General features: G+C 42.3%; 1 protein-coding gene across 2 annotated transcripts in view; it reads left to right on the plus strand.

Moving 5' to 3' along the window:
• LOC124788342 (proton-coupled amino acid transporter-like protein pathetic) overlaps positions 1-22,765 on the plus strand; it is an 88,194-nt gene that overhangs the window by 61,061 nt on the left and 4,368 nt on the right. For both annotated transcript variants that reach the window (XM_047255602.1, XM_047255603.1), the window contains exons 5-8: positions 7,828-7,952; positions 11,693-11,777; positions 16,733-17,014; positions 19,748-19,926. In XM_047255602.1, the coding sequence (XP_047111558.1) occupies positions 7,828-7,952; positions 11,693-11,777; positions 16,733-17,014; positions 19,748-19,926 (671 nt within the window). The remainder of the gene's footprint in view (positions 1-7,827; positions 7,953-11,692; positions 11,778-16,732; positions 17,015-19,747; positions 19,927-22,765) is intronic.

Genomic DNA, 22,765 nt, shown 5'->3' on the forward strand with positions numbered 1-22,765 from the left:
GTGGTGCACCACAACTTATTCTACAAAAGAAATTACAAAGTACTTGAAAAGAAAATTCTGTATGCAGTTCCTGTGAAGGGAAATGTCTTTTTGTGCTCCATCGTTATTTTTTTAAGTACGTCATAAAGTTATTATTTACTGGATCTGTAGGCGTAAAATATTTATATTAGTACATCCATAAAATTTTATTTTAACCAATGCTGCAGTGCAGCTAGAAAGTAGATATTAAACAAAATGAGCAAATATATATATAAAGCAACATATGAAACGTCATTCACTAGGCAAATGGTGTCTCCAAAGGCAAAAAAATTCTCTCAACTAGAAAGACAATAGATGTAAAATGTTTCTCATCATTTCATTAGGCATTTTAGTAAATATCATAAATTAAGAGCTCCACAGTATAATCATATGTTTTCAAGTTTGAGTGTGTCGTATTTGCGATGCTTTCTACAAAGAAACGTCAATAGCTAGGATAATAGCCTCTTTCTTCTCCACCTAATGGCTTTTACTCAAGGCAGCTGGCACACCTGGCCGCTCACAACGCATTACGTCACGGTCACTTACCTTTCTTACCGAAATATTTACGACAGCAGTTTCCGCTACAGTGACAGTCTCATATAAAAATTTCACAGGTCGAAAAGTTACAAATGTATAGAAACAAAATCCTATAAATATAACAGTGTCCAAAAAATTTTCGCCAGCATTGTGATACATTCACACATTTACACACATTTCATAACTCTTAAAGTACGAATCTTGGTTTCCAACATCCTTTTCATAAATCAGAGTCCCTAACCACTACTCATTATTCCTTACCTTATTACACATATACATATTCGTCGACACTTCTTCAATATTTCGTCATAATAAATACGTAGCATAATCAAATTCCTCATATAGCATCAGTTTATTGATCATAAACATACCTCAACAGCATAATACATATTGTCATCGTAATAATAACATCATAAAATCTCAGCCAAATCTCAGAAACGTCGTAGCTTTCTGCAATAATTTCAAACCCTAAAAAATATTCACTGCTCGTTTCAATAGTGTCATCTACCTCAAACGTACTTTAAGAATCATGATCTCATACCAAATACATTATTCAAAGCTCTCATAGTATCACAATGGTTCTGAAAAAATATGAACAGTTCACAAAGTACATACAAAATACAGTTTCATAAGTGTGAAGTTATCCAACTGTGTAATTGCGTAAACATCTGTCACTGACGTAGTAAAAAAAAATGTTTCTTTCTCTGTTAAATAATCAGATAGCTGTGTAATTCTGTGTTAGAGGAATATGGTACCGATGTGTAAAGTTGTATAAGCAAATACCATATTAGCTAGGGCTCCTTGTGCTTGCCAAACACATGGTACACAAAGTAGGCGTGTACCCCCCTGAGGATTAATGTAATTATACCCTCAGGTGTTACAGGTTACAGCAATAGAATGAAATGTATCACGGAAAACCTTTGTATCATTGTAATTCAAAAACCTTTAAAAATTAATGTTTAAGTACAACCTTAATCACTCAAATACGTGTACTGTAGCACTAAACTGTGCATCTTGTTGTAAGATAATCTCTGTCATTATTTAAGGGTAAAAAACGTGCCAAGTGTCGTAATTGTCGTCGTCCGTAAGCAAAGTTCCGTAGAAGTCAATGTACTTACCTCGTAATAAACAAATGCGAAATGCTATGAGTATAGATATCGTGGTTATTACGTACAGTACCATATCAAGAAAGTACTATACTGTAACGTATTGTTGTGCTACGAAAAAGGCTGTCTCATTTTAGCTATATCACAAAAGTTACTATTAAAACATGTATTCCATTCCAGAAGAATAATGAAAAACTGTGCAGATATAAAACAGATACACCACAAAAGCAACAATGTAAATTGTGTCACACATTAGTAGCGTCGTGATATAATGGTGTAGCTGTCAAATAAACTAACCACTGAGTCATCTGATATCTCTCAGAAAGCACTTTAAATCCATTATGTATTTTCAAGTAAACCAAAATGTTGCAGTAAAATCTCATTACCATTACTGGTAAACGTTCTAAGTATGTGAGCCTTATATTCATTACACAATCATGAAACTAACAAGCAAGAATGTACACACACAATAACACTGTGTCATCTGTTCACTATAATAATGCATTCGTAATTACTGTCTGAATATGTTCGCTAGGTTCTAGACTGGATAGTTAACTTCAAAACATTGTTGCATGATAACAGTTTCTAAGTCTGACAAAGAGTACTAGTAGCGTGAAGTGAAAAATTTTATGGCAAAGACAAAGTTAAAAAGCAGATTATCTCTCAATAAACGGTTTTACATGTGAAATGTGGTGCAATCCTTTACTCTTCCAAGTATGCAGAGTTTCAACTTCAATGCAATTATCATGTTGTATACGTCGGTAAGGAATGCTAAAATTTTTCTCAAGGTTAGCGTCTACATTAATTTTCTTTGAGCCAGCCGGCGCACGTGGCTGCCTGCGGTGCGAGTCATTGTCTGCTATCTCTTTGTTGGCGTGCGTCGTTATTGGGATTAGGAGACCTAACTTCTACAAATTCACCTTGACGAGAAGGCCCTGCCATGTTTGAAGCTCGCCAATTCTGATGGAATTCAGGTCTGTCATTTTGTCGGTAGTTTACATAGTTTCTTGTTTGTCGGTCATGTGGTGGAGAATTTCTCCCGAAATCGTAACTGCGTGGTGGACCGTTGGTCTGAAGCTATTCTGTCTCCCTTGATAATAATTATTTTGGTTCCCATATTGTCAGTTTCTCTGATTGTCTATGTGATACTCATTACTGTGGAGAGGTGATCTTTCCCTGTAATTATTACTACTCTGCCAACGGTTGTCGTACGGGTGGTGTCTGTTTTGGTCACGATTTACGTTGTAAGATTAGCCTTGTCGTGTCCATGTATTATTTCTGTCATTGCGGAATAGTGACGGATGTGACCTGTAATTGTCGTGCTCCTTTTTTCGCGTTCCGCGATTGTCAGTAACAATTTCCAATTCTTGTAAGAGTCCCTGAAAAGCTTCAATGTTGTCATTGCAACGTCCTGCCAAAATAATATGTCGCAAATGTTCAGGAAATTTGATTAAGCAAATGCGGATGAGTTCTGAGGGGCTGTATGGGTTTGACAGGTACTGATTCTTGTGCCACATGTCTTCAAAATATTTGACAACACTAGAAAATTCCGATTGTTTGAAATGTTTCATCATTATGATGCTATGTTTTACTTGGTCTTGTGTAGCTTGAGACCAATATGATGAGAGGAAGGCATGATAAAATTCTCCTTCACTGTGACAATCGTGAATGACCGATCTCATTCTTACAGCTGGTTCATTCTCTAAGTAGCCACACATAAATTCTAATCTGTGCTCCAATGACCAGTTGGGAGGAAAACAATGAGAGAATTGATGAAGCCACGCTTGTGGATGAATGCCGTTGCCAGAATTCTTAAATGTTTTGAACTTACATGTAGTAATGAACAGCTTATAGTCAAAATCATCGTGTCGGCGAGTCGCATATCGGTCATTGTTACGTCGTTTCGGCGGTTCCATCTCAAAAATCGGTGTACCTTGCCAATTTCTTTCATAATTTCCGAAGTGCCCTGTGTTATTATTTTGTGGCTGTTCCGTATTTCTATGTCCCTCTTCCCCTATTGGAATGCGAGTGTCCTCTGAAATATGTAATTCTTGTTTTACCTGTATCAACTGATCTTGTACTTCCCGGATTTCTCTTTGGTGTTGCGTATGAATTTGATTCTGATTTTGTTTGAATTTCGTAATTTGTTCGTACTCTTCTGTGTCAGTGAAGGCTGCAGGTCTTGTGTCATTCAGATCATCATCCACCTTTGTAGATAAGTTAGTGAACTGATCTGAAAGTTCGGCTACTTTCTCCGATAGTGAACTTATTTCCTCAGTGTGTTTTTCTGAACCAAGTTTCAGAGTGTCCATTTGTGTTGAAATCGTATCTAAAGTGTCCTCTAAGTTTTCCTGAGTTTTTGCAAGTTGCGTAACCGAATCGGTAGGTGCAACTGAGTCAATTTTAGCTTGCTAGGTCTCATGATTTTTATGATCAATAAATTGCAGTTCTTTTATGGCTGATTCGTGATTCTGTAATGCATTTTCATGCCGCGAAAAAATAGGTTTAAAATGATCACAAATTTGTGTTTTTACGTCATTACAGACATTTTGACATTTAGATTCAATGTTATGTAACTCAGTAGTTAAATCTTCGCGTGTTTGTTCAAGTGTGGTGTCTAACTTTTGAAGCTTTTGCTGTGTTTGTCTCTGATTTTGTTCAATTGTGTCTAACTGTTGCTGTGTTTGTTTCGGGTGTTGTTCCATTGTGTCTAACTTTTCAAGATTTTGTTCCATTTGTTGCATTAATTGTAATAAAAATGCACTGGTGTCTGAAACATGTTCCTCAGTGCTATTCGGCAATGCATTTGAACCGGCTATATTCGCATTTTGAAAAGCAGAAAATGTGTCTTGACTTATTTGAGAAAACGGCGAGGACGCAAAACCTGAATATACGGTATTTGCAAGATTGTGTCCTGTCATTTCGGATTCCTGAGGCAAGCAGTTGCCTACCGATCGATCGATAATGCTTCCCTGTTCACTAATTTTTTCACTGCCTGCACCATTATTTGCAGCCTGCTCCATTTCGCTATGCACAATTATCAAATTACCACTTTGTACATTAGTTAATTCATTACATGGTGGCGCCAACACGCTGCTTTTGTCTTCACTGTTATTTCTCAGTTTACTTTGGAACCTAGTGTTACGTTTTTCACACGCCATTATTGTCACAGTATTTCACACGATAACACAGAAAAACACAATTTGAAGAGCAAAAATAAGAGAACACATTAACATAGCACTGAAAATAATATCTACACTCCTGGAAATGGAAAAAAGAACACATTGACACCGGTGTGTCAGACCCACCATACTTTCTCCGGACACTGCGAGAGGGCTGTACAAGCAATGATCACACGCACGGCACAGCGGACACACCAGGAACCGCGGTGTTGGCCGTCGAATGGCGCTAGCTGCGCAGCATTTGTGCACCGCCACCGTCAGTGTCAGCCAGTTTGCCGTGGCATACGGAGCTCCATCGCAGTCTTTAACACTGGTAGCATGCCGCGACAGCGTGGACGTGAACCGTATGTGCAGTTGACGGACTTTGAGCGAGGGCGTATAGTGGGCATGCGGGAGGCCGGGTGGACGTACCGCCGAATTGCTCAACACGTGGGGCGTGAGGTCTCCACAGTACATCGATGTTGTCGCCAGTGATCGGCGGAAGGTGCACGTGCCCGTCGACCTGGGACCGGACCGCAGCGACGCACGGATGCACGCCAAGACCGTAGGATCCTACGCAGTGCCGTAGGGGACCGCACCGCCACTTCCCAGCAAATTAGGGACACTGTTGCTCCTGGGGTATCGGCGAGGACCATTCGCAACCGTCTCTATGAAGCTGGGCTACGGACCAGCAGACCGTTAGGCCGTCTTCCGCTCACGCCCCAACATCGTGCAGCCCGCCTCCAGTGGTGTTGCGACAGGCGTGAATAGAGGGACGAATGGAGACGTGTCGTCTTCAGCGATGAGAGTCGCTTCTGCCTTGGTGCCAATGATGGTCGTATGCGTGTTTGGCGCCGTGCAGGTGAGCGCCACAATCAGGACTGCATACGACCGAGGCACACAGGGCCAACACCCGGCATCATGGTGTGGGGAGCGATCTCCTACACTGGCCGTACACCACTGGTGATCGTCGAGGGGACACTGAATAGTGCACGGTACATCCAAACCGTCATCGAACCCATCGTTCTACCATTCCTAGACCGGCAAGGGAACTTGCTGTTCCAACAGGACAATGCACGTCCGCATGTATCCCGTGCCACCCAACGTGCTCTAGAAGGTGTAAGTCAACTACCCTGGCCAGCAAGATCTCCGAATCTGTCCCCCATTGAGCATGTTTGGGACTGGATGAAGCGTCGTCTCACGCGGTCTGCACGTCCAGCACGAACGCTGGTCCAACTGAGGCGCCAGGTGGAAATGGCATGGCAAGCCGTTCCACAGGACTACATCCAGCATCTCTACGATCGTCTCCATGGGAGAATAGCAGCCTGCATTGCTGCGAAAGGTGGATATACACTGTACTAGTGCCGACATTGTGCATGCTCTGTTGCCTGTGTCTATGTGCCTGTGGTTCTGTCAGTGTGATCATGTGATGTATCTGACCCCAGGAATGTGTCAATAAAGTTTCCCCTTCCTGGGACAATGAATTCACGGTGTTCTTATTTCAATTTCCAGGAGTGTAGTTAATTGCAAGCGCAGCTGCGAAATACTAGGTGCAAATCTACATGCATGCCACAACTGTTTTACTGTACAACAATGAAAAACTACAACTACAAAGGAAATTCTCTCTATGATTATGCGCTAGCAATAAACAATAGCTACACTAATTACACAAACTACAAGAAAAGAATCAGAAGATTTCAGTGAGGTATCCTCGGCTAAGGATCGACATCTGAAACGTCGCCTTAGAAAAATTAATTAATTACTGTGCTGATAAATCTTTTACATTATTTGAGTTTCAAACAGCTGAGCAGAACTGAACGCACTCAGACATTTCGCTCTTTAGCTATTCTGATCGACACTAAACCGACACACAATATTTTTAGCGCTACACAATCTGACTTTCAAAAATCCCTACAAAAGAATGGCCCTGACTAACATTAACCTATACCATTCACAAATCACTTACCTCACCAAAAAGTTTCGTTACTCGAATTACTGCAAAACAGCGAGCGCCACTACTGCCAGCTAAATAAAAAATTCAAACTACTGAAGGCACTAACTACTGATAGGCATAATTAGCAAATTAAAGATTTTGATAGAGAACAATCAATGTATTTACCTTAATAGTGTTCAAAAGTCATAATAAATATAGCAGTTCATGACATCCAGTCTTACAAATTTCAAAACTCCGCCATTTCTCTCCCCATATCCACCACTGCTGGCGGCTCACCTCCAACTGCGCAACGCTACGCACTGTTTACAGCCAACTGCCCAACACTACAATGGCCAACAACAATGCAAACCAGCCACAGACTGCACACAGCACAGCCAGTGATTTTCATACAGAAAGCTACGTGGCGTTACCAATAAAAAAAACCTAAACAGCTTACTTACAATGCTAAAGAATTGTGATGGAAAAGATAAGTGAACTCAGCAAATTTCTAAACATGCAGTAGGTACGTATAATGGGAAGAAACTAATAACTGGAAAATCTGACGTAAGATTTAGAACTGAGAAATAAATTAATGACGACGAGGGCTATGCGGAATATCCTGCGCTGTGTAGTACTAACATACATCTCGAGGAGTGTGAAGCTTGTAGGTCTGTCAAATAATCTCTGCAGAACCTCGTAGGAGAACTTGGTTTGCTTTGAGGATACAGTAGTGATAAAAAAGCAGTAAGCAGTGTTCTTTACAGCGAGGGTCACACTTAATTTTACAGCTTTCGGATTTGTAGCAGATGTGCGAGTGAGGAAACTGCTACTCACAAGCCAAATGTTCTTTCAAACGCGTCTTGCTGATAGACATTCTATGTGACGGACTACGATGCTAGCATTTCAGCTGCATGTAGCTCAGGTTCCGATAGATAAAAATGGGTAGCTAACAGGCCTGGGTCGAACTTGACGACATTAGAATGTCAGTAGTCGTTAATCGTCGGTGCACCGTTTGCGGTCTCTCGCGGTGGTGCCACCAATTGGATTTGAACCAGGGTCCGTTGCTTTGCAGGTGCGGTGCTCCCAGGAGCTGTGCCGGCGGGAGCGCGTGCCAGTGCTCGCTTTCGCTGAGACCGCGGAGGCGGCCTTCAAGACCTCGAGATTTCCAGTCCTCCGCTCCTACTCTACGTTCGCAAAGTGAGTAATCGTATCGAACCGAGAATAATTTTAATAACTATTAATAATGCAACTACCGCTGCATAGTGATTCTAAAGAAACCTGTAGCATTTAACTCAACTGTGATGTTTCCGTTTCATGAATTCTTCTTCTCGAAAGTGTATAAACTGCTGACTAATAAAATTATAACACAAAGAAGTCGATATGTAACGAACTTCTGGTTGTCATGAAGTGAACAAAATGTTAAAAAAAAAGAGAAGGAAAACCGACGCGTCATGTAGGAATTATCCGAATGGGACGGAAAGCAATAGATGTGATGTACATGTACAGACAAACAAATGATTACTACCGCAGAAAAATTGTATGATTTATTCTAGAAGAAGATCCACACAAACTGAGTGAGTCTACAACGTGTTGGTCCACCTCCGGTCCTTAGCCAAACAGTTATGCAGCTTGGAGTGATGACAATTTTTGGAATTCTATTTGAGGACCATCGTGCCAAATTCTGCCCTACTGGTGCGTTAGATCTCAAAATTCCAAGATGGTTGGATGGCCCTGCCTATAATGCGCCAAACGTTATCAACTGAGGAGAGATCCGGCGATCTTGCTGTCCAAGGTAGGGTTTGGCAAGCACGAAGACAAGCTCTCGCCGTCTTTCGACGGTTAGTCTCTTGCCGAAATGCAAGCACAGAATGGTTTGCCTTTAAGGGCAACAAAACGGGACTCATAGAGTATCGCATTGTACCTCTGTCCTGTTAAGGCGCCGCGGATGACAACGGAAAGAGTCCTGATATCGAATGAAATAGCATCACACTTGGTTGTCGGGCCGAACTGCGGGCGACTGTGAGGTTCGTTACCCACCGCCGTCCGGGGCATCTCCATAGATGTCTTCGTTGGTCACCGGGCCTTAGTTAGAGGCGGGACTCATTACTGAAGATGTTCATAACGCTGATCCCTCGAGAATACTGTACACCATATGAAACACTGCTCTCCGTACACTACTTTCATCTTGCGATAAATATGTGAAGCATGCTCCCCTTCTGCAAAAAGAAACTGGGTAACCGCTCTTTGTACTGATCAGGAGAAATCCATCATGGAACGAACTGCGGAAACCGTTCTTTAGAAATGACGAACTTGTTGCAAAGCCTTTAACTCTGCTTATGCAACTGCGAATACCATCACAACACCACTCGGTAAAAACATTCCCTCACTGGGATTATATACAATGGCGCTACACCGAAGGTCTCCTTTTGAATCTGGCACAACATGTTACGGGTAGAAGTAACGCTCTCTACATTCCGCCTGTAAGGAATATGTAAGCTGTTGGTTCCTCCATTCAGAAATGGCATCTGTATAGTGTTTGTGTGTGAGAAGATGATTTCATGTCTCGTATAAGAAGGAGAGACATCTCTCGCAATTAAACACTCGTCTTATTAAATCAGGAGACCCTGAGGGTTTTAGATTCGGAAATATAATTAGGAAATCATTCAGACGGTACTTTACTGGTGTGTATCCTTATATAGAATTGAAACATGAACAGTAAACGGTTCAGACGACACACGCTGTTTGGGCAAAGAGCAAACGCACAGCTTTCTGGTAACTGATATGTCCACCCGGTTACATGTTTCATACAAAGATAAAGAGAATATCTGAAAGTCTTCTTTAAAGCATAGCCCTTTTCTTCCGAAGAGAATATCGTAGTAGTTTAGTAACAACTAATGTCTTGTAGTTCTCATCTGTACTCTACACACTTTCGCGACTATCTTTGTTGCGCGTGTCTTTTCATTTTATACTTCTGCGAACTACAATAAAAAATGGCTCTGAGCGCTATGGGATTTAACTTCTGAGGTCATCAGTCCCCTAGAACTTAGAACTACTTAATCCTAACTAACCTAAGGACATCACACACATCCATGCCCGTGGCAGGATTCGAACCTGCGACCATAGCGGTCACGCGGTTCCAGACTGTAGCGCCTAGAACCGCACGGCCACCCCGCCCGGCTGCGAACTACATTTGCAGTGTCTCGTTTCGTGAGCAAATCGGTAAGACGTTTCACGTAAAAATTTAAAAATAGTGATCAGCGGCGCCTTCTGCATTTAGGATTAAACGTCTTCCCGACATGGTAACGTGTTTCAAGGAGATACACATACGATATAACATTTAATGCTTAGAAGGTTCAGTTATAGAGTTTCGTATACCCCCACAACATTAAATTGACAAATTTCACTACAATGCAAAAGTTAGCCATTCCTTATAGATGCAGAGTTATGAAGGGCTCTGTCGCAACAGGTCATACAAAAAGCACTTTAGGGTGGAGTGGACAAATTCTTCACTCAGCGTTGACTCCGTCATCCATGCCATATCCAGCAGAATAGAGGGACTTAAACGAAAAGTTTTCTGTGTCGTGCGAACGTAAGTGCCCAGCAGCGTATCATCAGATGAACAATGTTAACAGACACGATTTTAATTGTTCATTAGCACTGTCTGGAAGCTTATCTGCTCTGCAAAGTGGGACAGATGGTGATCTGTGGCATCTCTCCTGAAGGAGCACAATGCTGGTGCACGCTCAAGTGTTTCAGAGCACATCATTCATCGTACATTGTTGAAAATGGAACTCCGCAGCAGACAATACCTACGTGTTCACACGTTGACCCAGCGACATCGGCGGTTGCGATTGCAATGGGCACGGGACCATCCGGATTCTGTCGCTGATCGAAGGAAACGTGTCGGCTCCTCCATTGAATCACATTTTTGACACACGAGGGAGATGGTCGTGTCCACAGAAGACGTCATCGAAGTGAACGGTGGCTCAAGATGTGCAGCGCACTTCGGACGCAGGCTGGTGCGAGCTGAATTATGCTATGGGAGACATTATCATGTGCTTTCATGGGACCTGTGTCAGTAATCGAAGACACGCTGACAGCTGCGAAACACTTGCATTCCTTCAAGCTTGATGTCTTCCCCGAGGGCGACGTCATCTTTCATCAGTATAATTGTCCGTGCCTCGGAGCGATAACAGTTATTCAGTGGTTTGAGGAGCATTACAGTAAACTCACGATGACGCCTCTGCGACAAAATTCGCCTGACGTAAATCCTATAGAATTCATCTGGGTCGCTATTGGGCGCCATCACCGCATACGCAAACCAGCGGCCCTTTATTTAAGCGAATTACATGACCTGTGCACTGAAATATAATATATATCTACGAACCTACCAGCAAACTGTCGGATCCCTGATGCGCAGAATCAGTGTGTATTTTGCTCCAAAGACGGACAAACAGGCTATTAAGCAGGTGGTGATAATGTTTTGGCTCATCAGTGTATATTCTCTGCTTTGTAAAATTCACTTTCAAATTATTTCCTTACTTCTTCATTCCCTTGAAGACAGAATCTTAAGCTTCAGCAACCCGTGGAGGAAGGGGCCATTAAAGTCGGAGCACAATCACAGATAGGTCCAGAATAGGGAAAGAAATCGGCAGCGTGGTTTTGAAAGGAACCATCCCAGCATCAGTCTTATCCAAGTAGGCAAACCACGACAAACATAAATCTGGATGGGAGGACGCGCTTTACACCCTCACCTCCCGTAAGTGCCATGCCCTAACCACTAACGATCTCAGTCATTTAATTGTGATTTTAGTATTAGTTACAGGTGTTTCATTTACTCAAGCGACGCTAAACGTACTTACTCCGAATAATTACGTTGCTTGTCAGCCGCAGCTCTTATTTTGGTATTCGATTTACTCACGCAGTCCTCTTCACAGGAATTTCGTGAACGTCGGGATCCTGTCATCTTACTACGGAGCGTCGTCCGTGTACCTGCTGCTGCTCGCCACTTCGGTACAGCAGGTGAGTCTGCTGTCGTAATCCAAATATGAAGACTCTCTTACACCACTCAGGAACACAACATTCTACGTAAAATGAGCGCGAGACCTCCGGCTTAGAATATCAACTTGTTAGAGAGCTAATGACTGATACCACACGACAATTGCATTTTGTAAACACAACTGCTACACGTAAAAACTATTTTCCATGTTTCCAAGCTCCTGATATCGACACTTGTATGACTGACTCTGATTTAAGTTGAGTGGGCGTGGACGAGGGGGGGAGAGGAGGGGGAAGTCGTGTGTGTGTGTGTGTGTGTGTGTGTGTGTGCGTTCGGTTGGACCGCAAACCTAGCAACATAACAGGACGAGGAGGAGGTTAATGTTTAAGGCCCCATAGACAATGAGGTCATTACACACGGAACACAAGCTCGGATTAGGGAAGGATGAAGAAGGAAATCGGCTTTGTCCTTTAAAGGAACCATCCCGGCATTTGCCTTCAGCGATTTAGGAAAGTCAGGGGAAATCTAAATCTGGAATGTCGGGCGCGAATTTGAGCTGTCCTGCTCCCGAATGCGAGTCCAGTGGGCTAACCACTGCGCTACCTAGCTCAATCTTGCAATAGAAATGAATAAGCGTACATGCTTTTAAAAATTTAGAAGCATAAGACTAAAACTCTAGATCCAGCACACAAATCGTTATAGCAGATAGAAATAAAATTTATGTACCATGCAAAGCAAATTACAAGAGCAATAAACGAAAGTCCTGCAACAATACGTAGGAAATAAACTATCATTAACGGAAAATAACTGCAAAATTTCTGTTTCTCTACGCGCTGAGACTTAACTGCGTTTCTGTCATAAATTAGCACTTGTTTTATTACCTGTAACTTAGTCCGGGCGTGGTAGATTCGGCGAAAATTTGCACGAGTCTTGTTGTAGCGCATTCGGTCACAAAATTGCCCCTTCTCCAAAAAAATTCATTTCCAGAAGGTGGATTTCACCCGCTTTCTCCACAATCACTTTACGGAAATCAATCAGATTGATTGATGATTTGTGTCTCCATCGTTCCGACTCGCATATTTCACGACTGACTCATGTTGGAACAACTCTATTTCGAATGGTCCCTCCTCTTGCTAAGGTTTATTGTTTCCGGATTGAAAAGGGAAGCTGGTTCGACACTGAACTTCTGTGGCGCCATACCCTCTTAATCATCTACATTCGTAGTTCATAATGACATTGGAAGGAAATTAGACGACTGCATGTACTGAAAACAGAAGTTATATAGAACTGTCCTGTTCGACACTGCATATTATATTTTCTGCTGGCACGATTTGACGCTATGATAACGTTTCCCCCACATACTGACATCGTGATCAGTGAAATGTGAAAATTCGAGCTGTATTCGTTATTTAAGGGCGAAATTGTACACGCAAGGAGCCATTGTGGTCTCTGTGGCTTCTTAAGATGCATCGTACTCAGTAACCATAGTGTGGTGCACGTTCTGTAAGACCTTCGGTACACACACCATCAGATTATTTGACTTGTCGCTCTAATGAAGTAGGCGAGTGTCAGCAATGTGTATCGTGGTTTTATTGTGGCGTGTTCATCTTCTGCCGTTAGGTCAGACGATAGAAATGCCACTTGCACGCTTAGAGTAGCAGATTGATAGTGACCAACTTTAAACAGAACTTGATTAATTTTCACACACAATTATTAAAATAATAATAATCATAAACCTTACTTAACTTGATTCTGGATGCTATTTACAATTGACAATCGAAGATCCTTTGGTCTTGGTACGTTAATCTTATTCTCACATATCTCTGATACTTGACAAAGTGTCTATACATTTTTCTTCTTGGCTATGTACAGGAATATGATAATCTTATTAGGCGCAGCCTGAAACTTGACTATAGACTGGTACAGACAAATGCAGACTAATGCAGACTGGGGCAAACTAATGCAGACTGACTAATCAGAGGACTGTACACTCGTTATAATACCTCGAGCGTTCAGGTATCACTGCGCGAGTGTGATCCACTTGGAGAAAAGGTTCTACGTTACCAGCAATCTCATTGGCTGCGTTACATATTAATACGCGGATCGGCGGAAGCAGAATTTGGTCCGTCTCTAAGACAGTGCCATCTCGTAGTGCGGAGACGGACGAGCGCTGCGCCTGCGCTGTTCCGCTTAGCGGGGCGCGCTCTGTTGGGAAAGTTGTGTACGCGCTGACTACGCGGAACTTTGTACACAACGCATAGAAAATCATCTCATGTTTACCAGAAGATTAAAAGAGTTTCTGCACAATGAAACATATTACATCACTCATAGAACGCTTTTTTTAATATATAAAGCACATATTAATATTCGCTGCTTTCAAATGTTCTCGTTCGTGGTTACTTAGAGCAAAATATTCGAATCATCTAAAGCAGAAAATTAGCAAACTGTTTTGAGATACTCAGAGATACATACCTCTCTGGTGTTTTCAAACAGCAAGTGACAGGTAAACATTAGTACTGAGCAATACGTTGATATCATGATCGATTGAGACATAGCAACTGCCTCGATAAGAAGAGGTAACCTATTTCTGTATCATGAACTGGTACTATCATACAAGGAAAGTACTCGTCCCAATCGAAATGCTTCTGAGACTCATATGACCGGTTGAGTAACGTTTATCTTGTCCAAATATCTGTTAAGAATTTTGTTGTCTCTAAGATTTCGATGTCGTCACTAAGGAGGCCATTTAAAGGGAGCTGCTCTTGTGAAAGAAATACCTCGAAAGGTTGTTATTAATAAACAAGCAGAGAAACAATAAGTACGGATTTCAAGGGCTGCGGTACTATCAAAGCCACGCTGATATAATGATGTGCTTAGAAACTGCTGACGGTCCGTCCTTAATCATCACAACGATGTTGACAAAAATGATGCAGAAGATGACACATATCTAAGCTGCTTTAAAAATAGCTGGCTTCTTGAAGTAAGATTCCGAGAGGAACAGTGAAAACATAATTTGTAATTTCGTCACTATCAGCCTGTCTCTCCTTTCCTTGTCTTTCTATCTGATTACTTCTAGTCTTATTGACAGTGATCAACTGTCTTAGACGGTAAATAATAGATTTCAGCTCTCAGTCGTCGTTTTGAAATTTTATTGGCAGGTCTAGATTTCAGCTGGAAACTAGCCATTCCAAATGCACTACCATTTTTGACCAATAGGCATTACATGCATTGATCAAAAATGATAGTGCATTGGGAATGGCAAGTTTCTAGCTGAAATCTAGATCTGTCAATAAAATTTCAAAAGGACGACTGATAGCTGAAATCTATTATTTACAATCAATATAACAGTCGCTGCGTGCAACAGCATTCGGAATGGAAGGTAACCTGATGAATTATCTTAGAGATAACCTTAAACAGTGCAGGCACGGGGAGGGTTGGAGCGATACAAACAAAACACCTCTTGATCATTTTACTAACAGGCGACTTCTTTTTTGATAGTGAAAAGTTTGCTCTGCTGCTGGAAAACATCCTGTAGACACTGATGTGAAACCATTACCTCAGTTTATGTAGAAATGAAGAACTTAGTACAAGAAAAGTAGAAAGGTCACTGACTTAACGAGAATATTGACTTGTTACTGGTGTTGTTACTGTTTTTGTTGTCTTCACTCCAAAGACTAGTCTGAGCAACTCACCATGCTAGTCTATCCTGTGCAAGCCTGTTCATTTCGACGTTACTATTACTTCAACCAATATCCAATAGAACCTGAGTACTTGACCTTCCTAATTAATTCTTTTTCTTTCCACTTTTCCTCTATTACCAAACTGACATTTCCTTAATGTTTCTGGATGTTTTCTATTAGCCGACCACTTCTTGTTATCACGTTGTGCTATAGTTTCCTTGCCAATTCCTCATGAGTAATTCGATCTATCCATCCACTCTTCAGTATTCTTCTGTAGCATCGAAAATCAAAAGCTTCTTGCCTCTTTCTGTCTGAAGTTTCAACTAATTTTCCATCCATTTGCCGTGTCTGTCAGAATTACCAAGTCATCAAGGATAGTTGTTGTTTTTGCTGTTGCTGTGGTCTTCAGCCCAGAGACTGGTCTGATGCAGCTCTCCATGCTGCTGAATCCTGTGCATGCTTCTTAATCTCCGACGAACTACTGCAACCTACATCCTACTGAATCTGTTTAGTGTATTCATGTCTTGGTCTCCCTCTACAATTTTTTGCCCTCCGCGCTTCCCTCCGGTACTAAACTGATGATCCCTTAATGCCTCAGAACGTGTCCTACCAACCGATCCCTTCTTCTAGTCAAGTTGTGCCTCAAATTCCTCTTCTCCCCAATTCTATTCAGTACCTCCTCACAAGTTACGTGATCTACCCATATAATCTTCAGCATTCTTCTGTAGCATCACATTTCGAAGCTTCTCTTCTCCTCTTGCGTAAGCAATATATTATCCACGTTTCGCTTTCATACATGGTTACAGTCCAGACAAACACTTTCAGAAAAGACTTGCTGACAATTAAATCTATACTCGATGTTAACAAATTTCTTCAGAAACACGTTCCTTGCCATTGGCAGTCTACAGCTTATATCCTTTCTACTTCGACCATCATCAGTTATTTTGGTTCCCAAATAGCAAAACTCATCTACTACTTTAAGTGTGTCATTTCCTAATCTAATTCCCTCAGCATCACCTGATTTGATTCGACTCATCAGTGTTTTTATTCCTGCTCCTGAACTTAAACTCCCTAGATTTCTTTGCTTCTTGTTCAATCCACAGACCGAGTAACACTGTGGAATGGCTGTAATTCTTTTGCCGTCTTCCCGACTATTGCTTCCGCTTTATGCCCACTCTTACTATTATAATTGCAATATGAGTTCTGCACAGTTTGTAGATGACGTTTTTCTCCCTGTATTTCCTGTGTACTCGTCTATTGGCGAATCCGTTGGTGCTGAACGGGTGTTTGCGTGGCAGGTGTGCAGGTACTACGTGCCCGCGATGGCGGAGCTGGACATCCGCTACTACCTGCTGATGCCGCTGCCCATCCTGCTTGTGCTGGGGGTGCTGCGCGAGCTCAAGTACCTGGTGCCCTTCTCGCACGCGGCCAACGTGGCCGTGGGCATCAGCTGCGGCATCACGCTCTACTACATGTTCTGCGACCTGCCGGACATCGCTGAGCGCAAGAACTTCGCAACTGTCGCACAGCTGCCCATCTTCTTCAGCATTGCAATCTTCGCCATGGAGTGCATCGGCGTGGTGAGTCGAAGTCTTCCGTCCTAAAGCTAACAATTTTTGAGAAGGGGTTCGCGAAACAGACTCAACCCTCCTGGCCCTTAAGATTGCAACACCAGAAACACAGTAAATAAAGAAATTTTACTTATTGTGCATGTATTGCATACACTGAAGTAATAAGGACACGGGACGGCTATAAGCACATATACAAACGGCGGCCGTATCACGTACACAAACCATAAAAGGGCAGTGCATTGGTGGAGCTGTCATTTGTATTCAGGCGATTTCCGTAAAATGGTTTCCGACGTGATTATGGTCACACGACGGGAGTTTAAAGATTTTAAATGCCGAGTGGTCGTTGGAGCAAGACGCATGGGACAATCGATTTCGGAAATCTTCAGGGAATTCAGTATTCAGAGATCCACAGAGCCAAGAGCGTGCCTAGAACACCAAATTTCAGGCTTTCCCTCTCACCACGGACAATACACTGGGCGCCGGCCTTCATTTAGTGACTGAGAGGAGCGGCAGTTGCGTAGAGTTGTAAGCGCTAATAGATAAGCAACACTGAATGAAATAATGTGGGATATATGACAAACATATCCGTTAGAACAGTCCGACAGAATTTTGCGTTAATGTGCTATGGCAGCAGACGGCCGACGCTAGTGCCTTTGTTAATAGCACGACATCGCCTGCAGCGTCTCTTTCTCGGGCTCGTGATCATATCCGTTGGACCCTAGCCGACTGGAAAACCGTGGCCTGGCTAGATTTCAATGGTTAAGAACTAAGTGTAACGCGCCCATGGTATAGACGTAGAGTCTTTCATTCATAACCGAAACCTCCTCGGTCCCGGGTTCGAACCCCGGCACTGCTTAAATGTTGAATAAAAATCACCAGCAATGGCGGCCAAAGACTTCCGGTATAAGAAGTCATCCTCATTCATCCAACGGCCTTGTCAAAGAGGGTCACAGGACCGTATAGAGGTTTACGGGACTCTCTTGCCTTCAGACGGGAAACTGACCCTAAGAGGGGAAGACTCAGCGATGATGAACGGCTTGAGAATGCAGAAGGCACTGGAAACCACTGCATTACAGACACAGTGTGTATCCACATGATGGCTCTGAGCACTATGGGACTCAACTGCTGTGGTCATAAGTCCCCTAGAACTTAGAACTACTTAAACCTAACCAACCTAAGGACATCACACACATCCATGCCCGAGGCAGGATTCGAACCTGCGACCGTAGCGGTCGTGCGGTTCCAGACTGTAGCGCCTTTAACCGCTCGGCCACTCCGGCCGGCTGTATCCACAGGACATGTGGCCTGTAATTGAAAAAGTGGCATGATGAAGTCTCCATTGAAAACAGATTCAGGAATAGTACACCATTCGGATCTCCAGGAGGGTACTGCCAAGGAGAGGTGACCATGAGAAAAATATTGAATAACCAAAGAAAAGTTAACGTTCTGTGTGTCTGAGTGGGGTGAGTCAGGAGTTTTAACGTAGTAGAAAAGCTAGAAAATCTGAGAAGCGAAATAATAAGGTTGACTCTAGATATAGTGGAGGTCAGTGAAGTGAAATCGAAAGGAGACAAGAACTTGTGGTGAGACGAGTATAGGTTAATATCAGTAGCTGCGAAAAAAGGCATAACGGGAGTGAAATTTGCTATGAATAGGAAGTAAGGGCAGACAGTGGGTTACTGTGAGCAGTTTAGTGGTAGAGTTATTCTCATCAGAATCGAAAGCAAATCAACACCGACGTCGCAAGCAGAAGATGAAGAGATAGAGGAAGTATATGAGGATAGTGAACGAGTAAGATATTGTTACACTTCAAATACATATGTTCAGGAATCTTGTCTTTTATAGAAAGATACATGATATCAACAGATTTAGTTTTTAAAACCGTCTCGTGAAGTCTCAGTTCTTAGACAAAAGAGCATTTAAGCCTTCTCTTGGACAACTGACTTCTAAATTTTTCTCAGTCTGCATTTCCTGTCACTCACTGCGTTCGTTTTTGGAAGCTTTTATTGTCTGCTTGCAGAGCCCTGTCACTTGTAAATATGGTTCACCTACTTATCTAACTGTTGTAAGTCCATTACAAAGTAACAAGAGTCTTCTGTGTGAAAATATGGTGTTCAAGAATCTGAAATAATAGTTTAACACTCTGCAGATGTCTACACAACATAGGCAGTGCTTACGGGTATTACGTACGTCTGGTAACGACTTGTCTTTTGTTTGGAAATGTTATTCCAAAGGCATTACAGAGTGTCGTCAGAAACAATCTGAAAAGTTGTAAGGGTGTTTCAGCGTAGATTGTGCTGAGAATAAGTTGTTAAGAAAAAATCCGATACGTTGCGTCGTTTCCTTGTTAATTAGCACTGAAATTAGCGCGTTCTTCGTTTGGTTTCCCAAAACCGAACAAGAGAGCGGTACAATAGTTTGACATGGGACGGAAGTAAGAATGGAACCCGAGTCAAATGCTGAGCAGTCTCGTACGCAATCGTCTTCGCTATGAGAACAATTGACACTACTTATATCTGGCGGGACGCTAAAATTTGCGCCATCGACAGCCTGCTAATTAACTCATAAACGACGCAACGTATCGAAATTTTTAAACATTTATTTCTCAGTATAACCTACCCTGCAACACCTTCACCATCTTTTCACACTGTTTCTGACCACTTTGTATAAAATACAAGTGAAAATATCTTAATGAATCTTGGCTGCTGCATCAGTGCAGAAATCTCATTGTATCTTTTACAGGTCTTGCCGGTAGAAAACAGCATGAAGAAACCGAGCCATTTCCTAGGTTGCCCTGGAGTGCTCAACATCGGTTTCTCCATCGTCGTCGGCTTGTACGCCATGATGGGCTTCGTCGGTTACTGGAAGTATGGCGAGGACACCATGGATAGCATCACTCTAAACCTGCCGCTAAATGAGATGTAAGTGTATCCTGAGCCCTCTAAGAACTCGTAACAATAGTTGGTAACTGTAACGTAACTCATCAGTAACTAAAGTAGTAAAGGGTGGGCAAATAACATTTATAGCAAAATCCAGATTGCGGTCACTGTGTGACCATCATCAGTACACTAAATGTAAGTTAAAACATTAAAACCATTAACATACACACATTTTCATGTCGAAGGTTGAGTTCACAGTAATCATTCGGTTACATTAGTTTGTGTGAAGATACAGACAATCGACAAACACTGTGATGGAATTTAGTATCTGTTTTTACTGTTTGCGTTTTAGCGCTTCTGGAATCAGAAAAGTTTATACCAGTGCTTTTAATCAAAGCGATTGTCTAGTCAGAACAGCCCCATAAGACTAATGAAGCAAAAAAGAAAAAACTGTCTTGCGCAACATTGTGATGTAGTGATAGGAATTCTGTTTCTTTGCTAGAATATATTAAGTAACTGGAAGTGTTGGTGGATGAATGGTCTGTGAAAACACAGTCTTCTGAAACACATGAAAACACATTCAGGCAAGATTTGCCCGTGTATATAAATTTTCCCAACACATTTTTTTAGCACTGCATGTTTGAAAATTGCTTCAAATGTCTCCGTATGCAGGGATGACGGCTTCCTATTAACGCCATTCTGCATGCAGGAGTGGCGTTTCCAACAGATCAAGCTACTGCACCATCTTGTTAAATGTAAAAATTTCGTCTCTGGCGAATAATTATAGAAGACCGGCGATTACGAGAGGATGTTATTCAAACGTCTCAAAAACAAACATCGGCCTTAAGGCCCAACGGAACAGACCGGTCGGCGAGTCATCCTCACAGCCTTTAGGCGTTACTGGAAGCGGACACGGAGGGGTATGTGGTCAGCAAACCGCTCTCCCAGCCGTTGTCAGTTTTCGTGCCCGGTACCCTTCTCAGTTAGGTAGCTCCTTAACTGACCTCAGAAGGGCTGAGTGCACCCCACTTGTCATGCCCGGTACCCTTCTCAGTTAGGTAGCTCCTTAACTGACCTCACAAGGGCTGAGTGCACCCCACTTGTCATCACGCGGTGACCCATCAAAGTGCTAGCCAAGTCCTTTTTTTTTTAAAGTAGCTTTCAATACATATTCAGCTCAGCTCATAGATACACGTATTGACAGGCTTAAGCGTATATGATATTATGAACAACACAAGGACATCCATGCTACATATACTCAAATTTCATAGTTCTTACGATACAGAATTGCACTACAAGAATAACAAAAAAGTCTTACCAAAGTCAGAGCATCTAGCGGATTCGGTATTACAATATGGAAAAAAATCATTACCTTCGAACGATACAAATTGTAACGATGGTATGGCATTGATGGTCGGAAGTTTCCACCTGGCGGAGTTTGGCCGGCGAGTTGCAAGTCTTTTCCGTTGACGCCACGTTGGGCGACTTGCGTGTTCATAATAAATGAAATGATAATAAAGACAACACCACTCCCAGAGAAAGAAAATCTCCTGCCCTATTGGGAATCGAATCCTGGCCCTCTGTATGGCAGTCAGACGCGCTAAACACTCAGCTAAAGGGGTGGGCAAATGATACAGAGTTGTTGCAAAATTATATTTTCATCAACAAAAATTGTTGCAACAAAAACGAGCGGTGTCCTGAAGCAGACGTGCATCGTGCACACCACACTGTGAATATGTACTCGTAAACTGTGCGTGAAGAGTTAATAGACATTCTTTTATTCCTCGGTTGTAAAATACGACAGTTCTTCACTGCGACGGTACCTAACAGTTGATGCTGAATAGTTGCTCTTCCAAATAGCAGTCCAGACGAGTAAACCAGTTGCGACTTTCCCTCATACTGTTCGTACCTTTGATTGTCGGGCTACGCGCTGCTCTATTTAAAAAGAATAGCTCGATGTAGTCATAGGGTCGAGCCACAAAAGGTTCAAATGCCTCTGAAGACTATGGGACTTAACATCTGAGGTCATCAGTGCCCTAGAACTTAGAACTACTTAAACCTAACTAACCTAAGGACATCACACACATCCATGCCCGAGGCAGGATTCGAACCTGCGACCGTAGCGGTAGCGCGGTTCCAGACTGAAGCGCCTAGAACCGCTCGGCCACACCGGCCGGCGTCGAGCCACATCGAACTCACTGCAAATAGTAAACAGTATCTGTGATCCCGCAGACAAACAGTCCTTCCATTGGCTAAAATCGGACTTAATAAAATATACAGAAATACGAAATAAAAGTTAAGTGAATAATCTAATGAGTAGGGTTCTATTCCAACAACCGTATTTGGTTTAGACGACAGAGAATTATGTCGAACAATATTTATTCAAGAAAAGACATCTGAAATAAACGGGAAGACAGACAGAAAATATCTTTATGAAATGCATTAAAGTTACGTCTAGAACTTTTCGATAACGGTAACAAAATCTTCAAACTAAAAAGTCATCGAAGAGTCCGGAAAACTAAATCCATTTCATGCTCACAATACGTGAATGACTGACTAGTTCAAATAGTTCAGAGTTGAACATGACGATTTATAAATTATCACACGCGATACGAAGAACAGTAACTAATATTCTGCCTGTCCTCGGTTCCGTAATACAAGCGGAAAAAATTAGAATCCTACTCTGTGGCATATTCGGATCTCTCGTAAGTTAGAATGCCTTCAAAAGTTGGAGTATTGTAGGGGGCATTCACCGCCCCGAGCCAATCACCTGTAAGACTAAATCACGCAGATTACCATAGGCAGGTCTGCCTACCTCCAGCAACGACACAAAGTATCAGATCGCTTCCTTGGTCTCTTCACTCGAAAAGTCCCAGTTTCC

The sequence above is a fragment of the Schistocerca piceifrons genome, chromosome 3 (assembly GCF_021461385.2).
Source record: "Schistocerca piceifrons isolate TAMUIC-IGC-003096 chromosome 3, iqSchPice1.1, whole genome shotgun sequence".
Lineage (NCBI taxonomy): Eukaryota > Metazoa > Arthropoda > Insecta > Orthoptera > Acrididae > Schistocerca > Schistocerca piceifrons.